Below are 15,482 nucleotides of genomic sequence, written 5' to 3'. Positions count from 1 at the left end.
ATTCTTATCGGGATGCCATTTCATGGCAAGTTTCGTGTAAGCCTTCTTCAAATCATCGTCTTTGGCACTCTTATTTACCTGCAAAATCTTATAATAATCTTCACCCATGTGTTTCTCAACCTTCTCTGTTGTTCTGAGAGCTGTTGGGGCATAGAACAGTGGCAGACAGGGATGGGTCGGGAAGAACAAGAAGACTGGAAACTTCCAGGTGGAATTAGATGATTGATTTGGCCACTCTTGGGAAGCAAAGCTAATCGATCGAAGCTAAGCCATTAGCCCAACACCCAATTCTCCTGTGTTCGATCTCTCCCGTCTCCACTTTTGTCGACGATTTCTCCATCTCTAATCCTTTTCAAATGGAAGAATCGCCATGGCCACAAAAGCTTCAAGTCCTGACCCACATTCTGCTCTGCCCCACCACTGCGCCGCCGCTCGCTTCTCAATATTTCGTCGCTACCAAAATCCCCTGTTACCTCAATTGGGATTACCCCCCTCTCCTCTGCCCTAAACCTTCAATTTTCCCCTTTCTCTCTCTTCACCTTCAATGGGGTTTCTCTCTCTTCCTCAAAAGACTCTCCCGATTCGGCCTACCTAAAACCTCCTGGCGATCCAAATGCCCTTTTCAACACCCTCCGCCATCGATTCTCGCTAAAGGCGTCAATCCCGCTCAGTGGGGCGATGAACAGAGGAGAACCTACGTGAGAATGAGGCTCAGAAGAAAGCGTCTGGGTAGCGACGTTCATCCCTTAATCCCAATTATAATTCCCAATATGTTGTTGTTTTCCCTTCTGCTATGGAATCCATTATCTTCCACTGATTGATAAATTATTGTACAACTCAGAAATTCTGCTCTAAATCCATTATTGTGGGCACTTGTTTCGATTGATCGGCTCTTCTGGGTCGGGTTCAGATTTCAAATTTGGGAAGAACTCATTAATGGGTGAAGGTAGAGTAGAGTAAATAGTGGTTATGAAAGCGATGGAGGAAACCAGATATCAAATGAGTGAAAATAAAGTATATTCCATTAATGCGAGTGGGTGGAAAGTAATTGAGGCTGAGAAATGTGGAAGAACAGAAACAATAATCGGAGAAGACAACAAAATGAATTCCGTAGAAATTTGGTCTCACTTTCTCGGCAGTATATAATCGCAAGTGTGCACAGAAATAATTGGGCCAAAAAACACAGAAAAGCTTTTAATTGGAGCTGCCATGGCGGAAGTATAAGGGCGGGCATAGTGATACTATAAATTCAATTAATTGTTTATTCAAATATTATTTTATCTTACTAACTTTACCCTTAGTTTCTTGTTTCACTTTATTCCTTATTTTCCCAACAAGAAACGCTCCCATATCAAACATTACATATTATTTAATGTCTATTAATTTCCAAACAACATCATTTTTATTATAAAAAAAAATTGCTGAATAAAATCACTCTCCGTTAATCACGCAGCCTGAGATTAATAGCTGTAATAAACTAGTTATTATATAATTATGTTATACTAACTTAGGTTTCTCCACACCTTTATAAAAATGGGCGATGAACTCAATATAAACGTATTTGTTAGGGAGACGTTTTCACATAAAGAATGCAACACTGCATGGTGTCATGATTTGATACAATTTGTAATAGCTCAAGCCTACCGTAACAAATTTTTTCTACTATTACAAGTTTTTGTAGTTCATAACTTGGACTAATGACTACATCTTAATATGCGGCCAAGCTAAAAAAAAAAGTAGAGAAACTAGGAGAATGTAGCCCACCATGTGTTTTATTAATATTAAACAATCATAGGCATAATTGGAGGAGAAGGTGGAAAGAAAAATACAAAGTCACAAAATTTGTTGAGAATGAAACTTAGATTTAAAAAGATATTGAGAAATTAGCGTTGAAATGGTGAAGAGAAGCGACCATAGTGAGCGGTATGGCATGTAAATGCGTGTGGTGGGTGTTGAAAAGGTCAATTTTTTAGGTGGTGGCCGCGGGAGTTTTGGGGCTATTATGCAACGCCAGTCGCGCAAGGCAATGCGGGCCACGCCTACAGTCTGTTTGACAAATGACAGGGCCACCCATCCTCCTCCTCTTCTGAATACGCCTTCAAATCCCACATGATCCTTCCACTAAATGCCATTCTTTTCCTTTGTCCCGCCCACTCCCACATTCCCAACATTCAAATCTATACACAGTTTCTATCCTTAACATTTTTATATCTATCTCGACACTTAATGAGTTCTATTCAAATTTGACGATAGATGAAATGGTCAAAATTTAATCTACCACGTACCCGCCTCAATTTTAGGTACAGTTAATGGTAGTTGTGGCACAAAAATCAATGCTTTTTTAGTTATAGCTCCATTATTCAAATTCTAACATATTTTCAACACCCACCATCAATTGCTTCACCTAAGTACCCACTTTATTTGATTTTCAGCTACCCTCTACAGAAGCCTATACAAATTATTTTTCCCATCAACATTTAAAATATACATTAAATGTGATACACAAAAGTCTAATGTTCTTTCTTCCCTCTAATTATTCATTTGAACTTTTGCTTTCAAAGCGTAGCAAAAAAGAAATTACCCCGCGGTTTAATAATTTTGTTTCCTCTTTGTTTAATTATTTAATCAAAGTTGATTTCATTTTGTTCTAAAGTGTCTTACAAGGCATAACTCAATCAATTAGATTGGGAAATCAATCTTTCCTTGATTATTAATCAAAGAATATTTGTAAAAAGAAAAAAAAAATTACAATTGGAATCTCAAACATTTTGATCCAAAATTAAAGCTAATTGGACTTAAATGTAACCTATTTGAAATTTGACCCTACCCACATGGACCTAAGGAGTAGAAACTGTGAAAGACATATTTGGAAAGGAGGCCTATAAAATAATGTCGCCTATCCCAACACTCCTTCACTATACAAACATCAACAGCCGAAGCTCTTATCTTCTTCATTTCAAGGGCAGAGGCATTCATGGCTTCCTCAACCAAGCTCCTTTCTCTTCTTCTTCTCAGTCTTTTCTTCATTCAAATCCATGGCAGAGAAAGCAACTTCTTCAGCAAAGTACCCAACAACAATGGCGAATCCCAAATCCCCAACAAAGTCGACCCTTTAACAAACTCAGAAAAAACCACCACCCCACAAGATCAAGACCCCAATTTTATCCCTCAAACCCAAGACAACGGCTATGGTCTCTACGGTCACGAATCCGCCCAATTCTCTCCTTCCGACGCTAAATTCTCCGATCCCAACGCTAGAACCGGCGGCCGACCGTTTACTACCACCACTACCTACGATGACGGCGAGAACAACTACAAAAGAAACGACGACGTTTCTTACAAATCTGAGTCAGAGGAGTACTACAACTACAACAACAATTACAACAACGACAATTTCCAAAACAGCAACTGGAAAAAACCGTACGAGAATTCGTTTTACTACAACAAGGATCTTTACGACAACCGACGACAAAGCTTCCAAAACACCCGCCTATCTCGAAACGAGTATGCAACAACAAAAACAACTCCTTCATACGACGAGGAAAAATACAACGACGACAACAACAACAACAATTTCTACGTCAACAACCGCAACGACAATGAGAATAACATAGCTCGACAAGGGATGAGCGACACGAGATTCATGGAGAACGGAAAGTACTTTTATGACCTCAACAGGGAGCCTCAGCATCAAAGCAGGGCGAGCAGTAATAATTTCAGAAACAACAACAACTACAACACGTACGAATACGGTAATTCCATGGGAAGGTATCAGAATGATGAGACAGAATTCCAAGAGGAATCCGATGAGTTCGTGCCATAAATGTCCGTCACCACTACTAAATTATCAAAATTATATATTTACTTGTGCATGGGAATGTATGTCCTGACTTCATATTTAATTCTGTTTCGTTCTCCAGCAAAGATCATATATAAATGTGGTAGCTTCTTCATCTTTTGTTTTCTGGGTCTGCAAGAAATATATATATATGATATACAAATGTTTTCATTTCCATTATATCAATGCTGCTAAGGTTTGTTGAGAATTATTGAGAATAAGTCTCACGTTGGTTAATTTTGATAATGAGTTTACAAGTGAGGAATATTAAACCTTTTAGGGAAGTCAAAAGCAAAACCACTCGAACTTATGCTCAAAATAGACAATATCATATGTGGAGAGTCGTGATTCCTAACGAGATTATATAAATTTAAACTAGAAACAGATACTTTGGGAAGGAGTTATTTACTCGAGTCATATGATGCAATGAATGCATGAGGCCAAAATTGCAAAGTATTTACAAGAAAACTTGATATGGGTTTGGTGGCCCATATTGCTCTACAAACACCTACTCAGAATTAAGGAGTGCCATAAATAAGTAGATAAGGAGACGATATCCGTGACTCCATTTTCGTCTTTTTTTTAAAAACTGTTTGTATCCGCACAAGGAATGGTAACAACCATGACAGATCAGATCAGACCAAATCATCTTGTCTTTCTGTGAATCCTTTCGGCTTCGAGGGAGATGAAAATTCACCAAGACCCCATTAAATGGGGCTGGGTTTTATTTCCCCAATTTGGAGAACATGGTGGCGGAAGGTGAGTGATAACTTCAGTGGGACCGCCGGACAGGTACGGCGGTGGTCCATTATGGGCTCTTTTTGGAAACTATAAAGTGAATTACCAAACATGTCCTTGATCACTATCCTAATAGAGCGTAGGTGATGTGTGGCCCAATACTAAAGGCCCATACTCTCAAATGAAATGGGCTGGAAACAGCCCAAAAGACACTGGGCCCAAAATGTTGTAAGCCTAACAAACTAATTTATGAGGAAGTCCCACGTGGCAGGCAATGTGAAAGTGATGAGCAACAAAATAATTATAGAATTAGCCAATCATTTACCACCCCTACCCTCCACCCTATGCTTCAAGCAAATTAGATGTTGACGTTATTATATAGATTGGAGTCTCCGGTCAATGCCATGTCTTAATTTCATTAATTTCCCCTACTAAAGTAGATGAATCAATTTATATTTATAATATGCTTTGAATTTCCACTTTAGGAATTTCCTTGGAAAAATGTCAAAAATGTCCGTGATTCATTCAATATTACCGTAACCAAATTGATTTTTCAAACATAATCTATTTTTAAACTTTAATAATAATAAAAAAAGAAAAAGAAAAAAACAGAATAATTATTGAAGGCATGAATGAAGAACTACTTGTTCAGGTGCATTTACTATTTGTGTGTGTTTGTGGCCTTTTAGACGCAATAGAATAAATGTGAGAGAGAGAGAGAGAGATAGGCATACCCATTGGCATATACGAAGATTATGTGAACTTTGGTACCGAAATGAAGCCTGATTGTGATGTGTGACCGAGAAGAAACTAACCCATTTTTCTTCGCCAAATGGCTAACCCCTTCTTGAATCTGCAGAAGCCCCTCGTAATTATCACCTTTTCCTTCAGATTCGAATCCGCCAATTCATATAAAACCCTAAACACCTCTGCAAATCCCCCAATTCATTTCCTACATCTTCCTTTTGCGTTCCGATTTCCAGAGACGAAACCCATGGTTTCAGAGGTTAACCGACTGAACCACTAACATTGCTTCTTTAGCTTGGCTTTTGGTTTTGATTTTGATGCTAATTTTGTAGGATCAAGACATCCTCAATGGTTGGCCACTGGGACTCGAGGTTATGAACACCAGAGTTCGAATGGCAGACTCACAGAGGTTACCGCCCACGGATCCCTTCCCTACTTCGCACATTCCTTCAAGGAGTTTCTCCTCTTTGTCTTCCTCTGAACTCGACACCATGGTTCGGAAACTTGTGATCTGCATTTCATTTTTGCAAATTAGAGTCGATGAACTTTCCATGATTGCAGCCAAACAAACTTCGTTAAATTAATTTATCTTTGACATTTACCTCTGTTTGGTTTCTTCTCTTCCTGATGTTGACAGTCCACGGCTTCGTTCTTCCAAGACCACAGCGTGTCTCTCGGCCGGCTCATCGGAATAAGGCCGGGCGACAAGACGTGGTTGTACCTCCCGACGGACGAGAATGCGTGTGTATCGGTAAATTCCGCAAGCTTAGATACGAGGAAAACGAAGAGCGCTGAAATATCAGGCCGAATCTGCATTCCGATTCTGATCGGTATCATGTTGAAGATGATCAGAAGTCGAAGAAATTCGAGAAGTTGAAGAAGGAAACGAGATGAAGTGAAATTGGGCGAACGTAATTACAAATTGCTTCAGTTATTTTTCTTTGCAAGTTTTGGAACATTGTTGATGGAAGACGTGGTTATCGGAAATCTGGAACTTCGTTGCTTGCTTCTGAATTCAATTTATCCGAAGAATCTGAATCAAAATTGAAAAGCGTTTAAGCTTTCCTTTTCCCGATCACTTTCCAGAGAAACAAACAGAAACCAGATACCCAGATTTAATCCAAAAGAATCTGGATTTAATGTCAAGAATAAAGATTAAATTTAATTAAATACAATTTGAAAATATGTTTATGATTTTTTATTTTTTATGTCAAATTTATAATTATTATTTAATCAATTTCATAATATTACAGCAATAGTAAAGAACAATTGAAAATAAAAATTATAGAAATAAAAATGATTGAAGGGTTAATTAATCCAAGGGTTTAATAGTAATTATATACCTCGGCATCCAAATATCTGTACGTACGGTACAGGCGCTTACACACGAGTACAAAACGCATGACGCCTTAAACCTCCAGAAAACCCCCAACAAAGAGCTTTCAGAATTCCTTTGCTAAACCAGGAACCATGTCCTCCGCCGCTGCCATGGCTGCTAGGTCAGCCCTCGGATCTATCGTAGCCCGAACCACCATCTCCGGCAGACTTACCAGCGGTGCCAAATTGAAATCACTACGATCTCCGTTTGGCATCCCCAAGGGCAAGCAGAGCCCACTCTCCCAATCCCATCGCATTTCGAGGTAAAATTTCGCTGGAACTTCTCTGCTATTTCGATTTTGTTATGCGTCTGATGACTTTGTGTTGCGAAGGTTTCCTGTTGAGGTGAGTTGCTGTGTGGAATCGTTGCTTCCTTACTACTCTGCTACTGCCTCTGCATTGTTTACGTCTATGCTTTGCATCTCTTGTAGGAGCTACGGTTGGACCCCTGAAGGTATTTCCTAGATTTTATAGCCTAAACTTTCTATGTAAATACCTGATTGCTTTTTCTTTTTTTTTATATTTTTTATTTTATTGATCGAGTGTTCCTTCTTGTGCTACTTGGCTTTAGCTATGTGTGTTGGTGAGTTTACGTCCCGTTAATGGATAATAAGTTAGTTGGTTCTTATGGTTCTCTGTGTGTTGGGGTTATATTTAGGTGCATTAAAAAGTGCGGTTGCGTTTTTGGTGTTCATTGAAATTTTGAAAGAACATTTTTGTTCGTCCGGCTGTGAATTTATTGTTCACATTTTCATCGGCCCATCTTTTACTCTCTTGGTATATGTTAAGCTTTTCTTCTTTGGTATTACCGTCTAGTCATTGTCTGGATTTTTAACCAACATAGTTTAAAGGGCTCAATCTTGATTGTTTATTCAGGATGTTGAATTAATATTATACCATAATAATGAGAATAGCTTTGTAGGTCAAGTTAGCTCTGAATTTATTTTTCTTTGCTCATTGATGGCATTAATTTTAGTAACATGACAAGATGCTATTGATTTCTTCTACCACTCAGATTGCATTGATGATGTATGATGAATGTCGATGGTTCAAGCACTTGCCCTCTAAAGACAATATGCTGAAATAAAGTCATGTATTGCTTGTTTTTCATGCCCAAGTAGTTCAGTGACATTGAGCTTTTATAGAAGTAGGAAGAAACAAGCTCATAACTGGGTTTGTGTAGGTTGATATTCATGTTGGTGAGGCAAAATTTTGTTATAATTCTCACTACCGATGACAGTTACCATCCTTGAGTTGTCCCTACTGAATATTCTTTCTCTTGAAGTTTTGGGGACTTTACATGAGTTCATATCCATTCATTATAACTTTCTATAAAATGGTGTTATTACATCATAGTCACCCCTGAAAAGTGAAACTGCTACATTTGTGTTTATGTTGTTGATTCTTGAATGATGAATGCTGCTATTGAGCAGGACTTACCTAAGGTAATCAATTCTAGGTTAGCATCCAAGTCTTCCTCCTATAACTAAAAGAATCATTATAAAGTATGATACAAACGTTCACAACATTGAAATTTTAATGTGGCATGCACAAATGGATCCAATAGATTAAAGAGTGCAGTTGAAATGAGTCATAGTGCTAGGAGAATTCAAAGGGGAATAGGTTTCGGGTTTGTAAAACATAGATGGTCCTAAGCTGGTAACTTCTTGAAACATAATTTCATGTAGCTAGTTTACAGGTATCTTGAACTATATCAAAGAATGGGTTTACATTTTTAGAAATGAATTTATTGGGCCTTTAGCTGTTCCTATGACCGATACCTTGTGGCCATTACTTTTCATGATGGTCTTTATATTCATTGAAATGCTGCCAGCCTCCCTTTAGTTCCATCCCCATCTTCAATCTCATTGTCTAAAGTAGGTTTCATACAATTTCAACAATGTAACCTTGCATCCATCGTCGATCTTTTTCCCCCTTGTATATCTAATTCAACATGTTTCTTTCTCTAGGATCGTGAGAGATTGCTCATTGCTGAACTTAGCGACTTACTCATTTCCAAGCAGGAGGATAACTATGTACATTTTGTTCATCATGATGTTTTAGGTATAAAAATTGAAGTTTAGAATAGTTGGATGTGCAGTTTCTTAGACAATGTTTATAATCTATCTACATTTCCCGTTTTTGCTGTACTGTAGGTGGATGATTACTGTAATTTGAGATGAGTTCATCGATTATAGTAACTGTAAGATTTTTTTTTTTTTTATTAAGATGATACGTAACTTTGGTGGCACTCTATTTTGAGTATTTAAGAGCTAAAAATAGAAAATTGTAAATACTGTTAATGATTATCTATTTTTATCATTCTAAAAATAGAAATCAGCTTAGTTTGATTTTTTGTTTTCGGAACAAAAAAAATTATTATTGTTCGTAATTTTTAGAACAATGAAAAAGAAAAGTCGACTAAGATTTAACGTGGAAAATATTTTTTAATGGTTAAAAGCGGAGGACCTCTCACTTGGAGAAAGATAAGCAATTTCTAAATTAATTGAATTTTATTTAATTAAGGAAGTACGATTCAATTTCTTTACTCAGTTCTCTAAAAAAAAATGATAAAAACGCCTTTTTTTCTCTTTCTTTCGTCAAGCCCCTGTACTTCTAAAATATCTACAACTTTTTTTAAAAAAATTAATATAGGTGAATTTATAAGTATCTAATTTTATATTAAGCGGGATTGAGATTGTGGAATCCTTCCTCATTAGAGTAACAAACAATATTGGTGTTGATTGAGATTGTGGAATCCTTCTCCATAAGAGTAACAAACAATATTGGTGTTTGTTGATGAGTTTGAGTTGTTACAAGTCTTGTTGGCTGACACAATATTTACTGGCTTGTAACAGATCACAATATCTACTAAATTGTTCTCATAGAAACCATGTTGTTATATCTACATATAACAGGTTAACACAATATCTACTAAGTTGCTCTCATAGAAAATAACAGGCTAACACAATATTTACTAAATTGTTCTCATAGAAACCATGCTATTATATCTACATATAACAGGTTAACACAATATCTACTAAGTTGCTCTCATAGAAAATAACAGGCTAACACAATATTTACTAAATTGTTCTCATAAAAACCATGCTATTATATCTACATATAACAGGTTAACACAATATCTACTAAGTTGCTCACATAGAAAATAACATTGCTCTCATAGAAAATAACAGGCTAACACAATATCTACTAAATTGTTCTCATAGAAACCATGCTGTTATATCTACATATAACAGGTTAACACAATATCTACTAAATTGCTCTCATAGAAAATAACAAGTTAACACAATATCTACTAAATTGTTCTCATAGAAACCATGCTGTTATAAGCCCTAATTGACTGACACAACAATATCTACTAATTTGTAATAGGTAACTGACACAATATTTACTGAGATGGTATCTACTCATGATGGGTCTCATGTCCTATGGTGAGCCGGGAAGAGTTGGTGGACAGAAATGGTTTGATGGTTTGATTTCATAAACGCAAAGCCTTAGGCTTAGGCCTTACCTTACGTTAACCCCTCAACTTCAAATCCAATCTGAGGAGGAAAAGGTCAAATCGATTCCACCGAACTAACGGCTTTAATTCTTTTATTTCCCTCCTCTTCTTTTTTATTTTATTTTATTTTATTTTATTTATTTATTTATTTATTTTTCCTTTTTTCTTCGTTTCCATCGATCCTTCAATCATTCACTCAATTCATTCGATTCATTTCATCCATTTCGAATCACCTTCTTACGCTTCCTTCTCTTTCTTCTCTACGCCTACCTCCGGAAGCCGGTCTCGTCTCCCCACCTCTCTTTCGCATTCGAATTTCCTCAAATGGATTCCGATTTCTGGACCTCTCGTCTCGCCGCCGCCAAACGCCACTATATGTGGCAGCATCACCATCCCAACTCCAATTTAGGTTTTCCTTCGCTTCTCCTTTTATTTTCTCATCTCTGCGTTTGTTTTTTGTTTGATGTTCTTCTTTTCCGGTGTGGAATCGTTGTTTCTTACCCCCTCTTTTGTTCTTCTTCTTTCTTCTTTGTTCATTTGGTTTTCTTCAGATCTATTGGGAATCGATGATTTGGAGATGGATGATGACGCCCGCCCCCATTTTCCCTGCCCTTTTTGCTATGAGAATTTTGATGTTATGTCCCTTTGTTCGCATCTGGAAGACGAGCACTCTTGCGAGACAAGAGTCACGGTACGTATTTTCCCTTCTTATTTCATCGCGCCTACCAATTTTATATGCTATTCACCTACGACACGAGTGCTGGTTTTTTTTTTTTTTTTTTTTTCCCTCAATACTATTTTTTTTAGTTGGTTCGTTCATTTACTATTCTGTCCATCGCTGCTGATAGCTGCTCCTCAATTCATTCTCTTGATTCATGTTTTTCATTTCGAGCCGCTACAGGATGACATGAGATTTATGGATTTTGAGATTGGAGAAATGCTTTCCAATCTAATTCATGAGAGTTTCTAGCAATTGTTGTTTAGGACATTCTGCGGTTATAATTCTTTCTGCCACCGCCAGTCTGCCAATCGTTGGGAGTAGGGTCTTCCATTTGATTGTCTAAAAGTTCGGCTCGCTTCTAATATTATTTTTCTCCTTACCCATTATTTGATGAGATCCCCAAAGTAATAGAACGGAACTATGAGGAGAAATGAACTTGTTCCGCGTCTTCTTCTGTTTCTTGTGCTTCTCTTTCTATGCTCTTACAGGTTATTGTATTGTTTTATAAGAAATTGGACTTCTGCTTAATTTGCATTTTCTTTGCAGGTTTGTCCTATATGCTCAGTTAAAGTCATGGGGGACATGTTAAGTCATATAACGTTGCACCATGGACACTTATATAAGATATCCTTTATACTCCATACTTGTTTTGTCTGACTACCACCATTACTATGCCCATCTTGTTTGCTTAACAGAGGGGATCACCTTCAGAGACGTCGCAGGTTGCGTAAAATTGCCATCCCCAACAGTCAGGCGTTGTCCCTCTTGAGCCGGGATCTTCGTGAGGCTCATCTGCAGATGCTTTTAGGGAGCAGTGGGTACCGTACAGGCACCACTAATGCGCCTAGTGCAACTCATGATCCGTTTCTATCATCACTTATTTTAAATTATCCTGCCTCTGAAGTTGAGGATATCTCAAAATCCATGCTAACCAGTGCCGAAGAGACGTCTTCAGAGAATGTGGCACCTTTGCCTATTTGGAAATCAAGGTACTTGTTCACCTTTGCCTATTTAGAATAATGGATTTCTCTCTTAATGTTACTCCTCAAGCCTCCATTAGTGTGTTTGTTCATCGTAAGGGGTTTGGTTAGATCAGGAAACTGTTATGCCTTTCACAATTACCTTATATGCCATGAATGAAAAGTCTCTAAGCTTTAAACCTCAAGTAACTTCCTCGGCCTTTACAAGTACTCATCTCCGGTGTCAAGGTAAGAGAAATTTTCCTGATCACCATAATCAAGTAACAGAGATCTGCCTATTTTTTCATTGCGGGAGGAATTAATGAAAGCCACCACCCCCTTTAGATTATCTCTTCCTGTTGTTTGGTATTAACACTTCTGTACCTCTCTCCAGTTTTGATCCTTCTTTGAGCCAGGAAGAGCGGGAAGAAAGGATGAGACAAGCTATTGGGAGAGCAGGCTTTATGCGAGATATGCTTTTCTCGACCCTCTTAGATGACTAATGAAAGCAGTAAGTTGCTACAAAAATGATTCAAAATTGAACTAATAAATAGATGTTGAATTAATTACTTATGGGTTTGGTTCTTATCGCTTTAATTATTTGTTATCGACCCAATATCATCATACTCATTGAGGTTACACTCTTTTGATGATAACATCCTTCATTACAAAGCTCTGTGTTGTTTATTGATATTTTAATTGTACTATATTGTGATTATGTTGCAAGAAAAATTTGAATGTAAAAATTTCAGAATAGTGAACGAGAAAAGGGGAGCCTTATGCTAATTGGCGCTCGAGGGTCGGCCGGCCAGGACCAGGAGCCACACAAATACACCATACAAGGAGAAATTCGAGAGAAACTTCGATGGTCAACACAGTGTAAGAATCTCCGATTGAATGGCAACTATTGGGACTGGGACTGGGACTGGGGCTTTCACTTCCAAGGAAATTATCAATGCTTTCTTTTCAAACCTTCTATTTTCATTATGACACAACAACTAGGTTGAACTATCATTTTGAAATCGATACGATGCAATTTTATTATAGTGTGATATTGAATTGGACTTTGGTGTTATAATTGAGATCAAAGATATAATAATACCAATGATCATGGAAGGGAGCATTGCCTATGATGGTCACTGCCTTCATCCTTTTCAATTCATTTCAGATATATCATTACATTGTGGGTGCACGCAACAAAGTGATTAAGAATGGAAATTGAGCATTAAATTTAATTGAGTGCTAAGGTAAGAGAAAACGGACACGTGTTGTCACGGGCTGCCATTTCAATTTTCAACTATTTATTTGGATTTTATTTTTGTTTTAAAAAGGTGATGGAATATTTATTTGAGTTCTAATGTATTTAACGGATCCAAGTGCTATGCTAAATAATCATTTTATTTTTACAATGAACATACCACAACCTTCAATTTTATTTTATTTATAATTTTGGTTGAGGATATGACGTGGAGAGAATTAAATTTGAAGGTAGTAAAGATTTTATTTTATTTATTTAAAAAAAAAAGGTAATAAATTTGGGATGGAGGGCGTGAAATGAACTGGATGAGAAGGAGCGTGAGTGGGAAATAGTCGGAAATGGACCGCTTCAATAGGTCTAAAATATGATCCCACGAGTTATTTATTTATTTTATTATTATTATTTTATGTATGTAGGCATGTATTTATTTATTTATTATCTAAAAAAGAGAACGCGCTAATGGTGGAGTTTAAAATTAATTAATTAATTAATTAATTAATCCTAAATCCTAGCTAAGGTAGGAGGCGAAATGGCAGAAGAATATGGCGACAACTTTTGCAGCTGCCGCTCCATACCACACGGACCACTTTCTTCTTTATTTTTCCTTTAAATTTTTGGGAAGTTTTAAAATATTTTGAATAAATATGTAAAATTACTTTGATTTCTTTTTATTTATTATTATTTAAAAAAAAGTTGGGTTAGTAGATGGGGGAGAAAGTGAAGAACAGTGGAGGGAAAGCGCGTGGTTGAGGGTAAAAGACAAACGTAAATCAAAGTGTAATATAAAACGCGCCCTTCCCCGTGGATCTGCTGTATCGACAACCCCACATGACACATAATTCGGGAACTAGATTGCGAAATTACCAACCACACCCTTACGTCTAGCCGCCCCTTGCACAGTCAAACCTCTTTCTTCACTCTGCCTCTCTCTCTCCCTCCCTCTCAACACCCTTGGCCACATTTCATCACAATCAAATCCTCGCCGATTCATTCGCCGATTTCTCCACCCCTTCTATAAAACCCCACCATCACACGCCTACTCCTCGGCATCTCACAACCCATTTGCCCCCTTTTCCCACCATCCTTCTCACCCACTACCCAACGAAGAAGCCCAATTCATTTTCTCGGGAATCAAACCGACCCATCTCCGCCCCTCTTTTCAAGTCTTTCATTTGATCTGGATTTCCACAGTAATGGCGCCGAGGGACAAGGCGGTTCCCGTCAAGCCCAACGTCGGTAACCTTAAGGAAGTGCATTTTCGAGGAGTCAGAAAGCGCCCATGGGGTAGATACGCCGCTGAGATCAGAGATCCCTGTAAGAAGAGCCGTGTTTGGCTCGGTACCTTCGATACGGCGGAGGAGGCCGCCCGAGCCTACGATAACGCCGCTAGAGGCTTCCGCGGCGCCAAGGCTAAGACCAATTTCCCCTTGCCTTCCGACGATCTTCTTAACCTTAACAATAAGATCAATAACAATAATCAGAGCCCGAGTCAGAGTAGTACGGTTGAGTCCTCTAGCCGGGAGCAAGCTCTAATGGTTGATTCCTCCCCTTTGAATCACAATCTCGGTCACGGTATTAGCGGACTCGCCGCCAACGGAGCCATCACTTTTCCCTTCCACCGCTACCAAATTCCCGTGATCGGTGATGCTTTATTACCCCGCGCCATGCCGCCCTCCAACCACGTTCTCTGTTTCGATGCCGCTCTTCGTGCCGGAGTAATCAAGAGCCATCCTCATCATCAAAACCAACGCCTACGTTTCGATCATCACCACGAAGCCGTGAGTAATTTCCGACGCGATTTCGGCAGCGGCGGCGGGGTACAAAGCGACTCCGACTCCTCCTCTGTCGTGGACATGGAGCCCCGTAGAGTAGGAGGCGGCGTGGATTTCGATCTGAACTTCCCCCCACCAGAATCCGCCTGAATTTTTTCCGTAACGAAGCTCGCACGATCGGCTGAGATTATTAATGATAAATTAGGTTATTTTTATAATAATCACTTTTCAAACGCTAAATATTACGACCGGAGAAGAAGATGATACGGCGATCATGTATAGGGAATCCGATCTCCTCATTTTTTTGCAGCAGAGAAAAAATCCAAATCTCTTATGGAGTTGTGTTCCTGCTGTTCCTGTTATCGAGGAATCATTTTGCAATTACCTTTTTTTTCATTGAATTAATTATCCTCTGGTTTGAACGAAATTAACGCTCATTATTCATACAAACCCCTCTTTCCATTCTTCTTAATTATCCTCTTCTCTGAAACTGAATTAAAACAAATTAACGTCCACGCCCAGACAGAATATAAATAAATTAAAAGAAAT

At 38.2% G+C, this 15,482-nt stretch overlaps 5 protein-coding genes and 1 pseudogene across 9 annotated transcripts; all 6 read left to right on the top strand.

Moving 5' to 3' along the window:
- Positions 1 to 147: 147 nt before the first annotated feature.
- On the top strand, positions 148 to 828 carry LOC111781559 (uncharacterized). The gene has a single exon (XM_023662226.2). It carries the CDS (start codon positions 357 to 359, stop codon positions 819 to 821), a length of 465 nt encoding a protein of 154 aa, XP_023517994.1. The 5' UTR covers positions 148 to 356; the 3' UTR covers positions 822 to 828.
- A 2,110-nt stretch (positions 829 to 2,938) lies between these two features.
- Positions 2,939 to 4,018, top strand: LOC111781558 (uncharacterized). The gene has a single exon (XM_023662225.2). It carries the CDS (start codon positions 2,975 to 2,977, stop codon positions 3,821 to 3,823), a length of 849 nt encoding a protein of 282 aa, XP_023517993.2. The 5' UTR covers positions 2,939 to 2,974; the 3' UTR covers positions 3,824 to 4,018.
- A 1,353-nt stretch (positions 4,019 to 5,371) lies between these two features.
- LOC111781162 (uncharacterized) lies at positions 5,372 to 6,524 on the top strand. The gene is made up of 3 exons (XM_023661615.2): positions 5,372 to 5,582; positions 5,656 to 5,817; positions 5,961 to 6,524. The coding sequence occupies exons 1-3, from the start codon at positions 5,409 to 5,411 to the stop codon at positions 6,198 to 6,200; spliced, it is 576 nt and encodes a 191-aa protein (XP_023517383.2). The 5' UTR covers positions 5,372 to 5,408; the 3' UTR covers positions 6,201 to 6,524.
- Positions 6,525 to 6,661: 137 nt separating this feature from the next.
- LOC111781913 (protein NUCLEAR FUSION DEFECTIVE 6, mitochondrial) lies at positions 6,662 to 8,968 on the top strand. Of its 4 annotated transcripts, none has more exons than XM_023662646.2 (3): positions 6,662 to 6,963; positions 7,033 to 7,154; positions 7,716 to 8,093. In XM_023662646.2, the coding sequence occupies exons 1-3, from the start codon at positions 6,794 to 6,796 to the stop codon at positions 7,733 to 7,735; spliced, it is 312 nt and encodes a 103-aa protein (XP_023518414.2). In that variant the 5' UTR covers positions 6,662 to 6,793; the 3' UTR covers positions 7,736 to 8,093. The 4 variants fall into 4 exon arrangements, 2 of the variants coding, with proteins under 2 accessions (XP_023518414.2, XP_023518415.2); XM_023662647.2 differs by lacking the exon at positions 7,716 to 8,093 and adding an exon at positions 8,671 to 8,968 and having other exon boundaries at positions 6,682 to 6,963; XR_015414429.1 differs by lacking the exon at positions 7,716 to 8,093 and adding an exon at positions 8,671 to 8,968 and having other exon boundaries at positions 6,826 to 7,045; positions 7,132 to 7,154.
- Positions 8,969 to 10,387: 1,419 nt separating this feature from the next.
- On the top strand, positions 10,388 to 12,965 carry LOC111780909 (protein DEHYDRATION-INDUCED 19). Of its 2 annotated transcripts, none has more exons than XM_023661262.2 (6): positions 10,388 to 10,632; positions 10,775 to 10,914; positions 11,491 to 11,568; positions 11,650 to 11,933; positions 12,298 to 12,414; positions 12,661 to 12,965. In XM_023661262.2, exons 1-5 carry the CDS (start codon positions 10,548 to 10,550, stop codon positions 12,404 to 12,406), a joined length of 696 nt encoding a protein of 231 aa, XP_023517030.1. In that variant the 5' UTR covers positions 10,388 to 10,547; the 3' UTR covers positions 12,407 to 12,414; positions 12,661 to 12,965. The 2 variants fall into 2 exon arrangements, with proteins under 2 accessions (XP_023517030.1, XP_023517027.1); XM_023661259.2 differs by having other exon boundaries at positions 10,390 to 10,632; positions 12,656 to 12,965.
- Positions 12,966 to 14,157: 1,192 nt separating this feature from the next.
- LOC111781141 (ethylene-responsive transcription factor 11 pseudogene) lies at positions 14,158 to 15,360 on the top strand (annotated as a pseudogene).
- The last annotated feature ends 122 nt before the right edge of the window (positions 15,361 to 15,482 follow it).

This window comes from Cucurbita pepo, chromosome 19 (genome assembly GCF_057944985.1).
Source record: "Cucurbita pepo subsp. pepo isolate OVF chromosome 19, ASM5794498v1, whole genome shotgun sequence".
NCBI lineage: Eukaryota > Viridiplantae > Streptophyta > Magnoliopsida > Cucurbitales > Cucurbitaceae > Cucurbita > Cucurbita pepo.
Note: the sequence above shows the minus strand (reverse complement) of the source record. Positions and strands in the feature narration are given on the sequence as shown.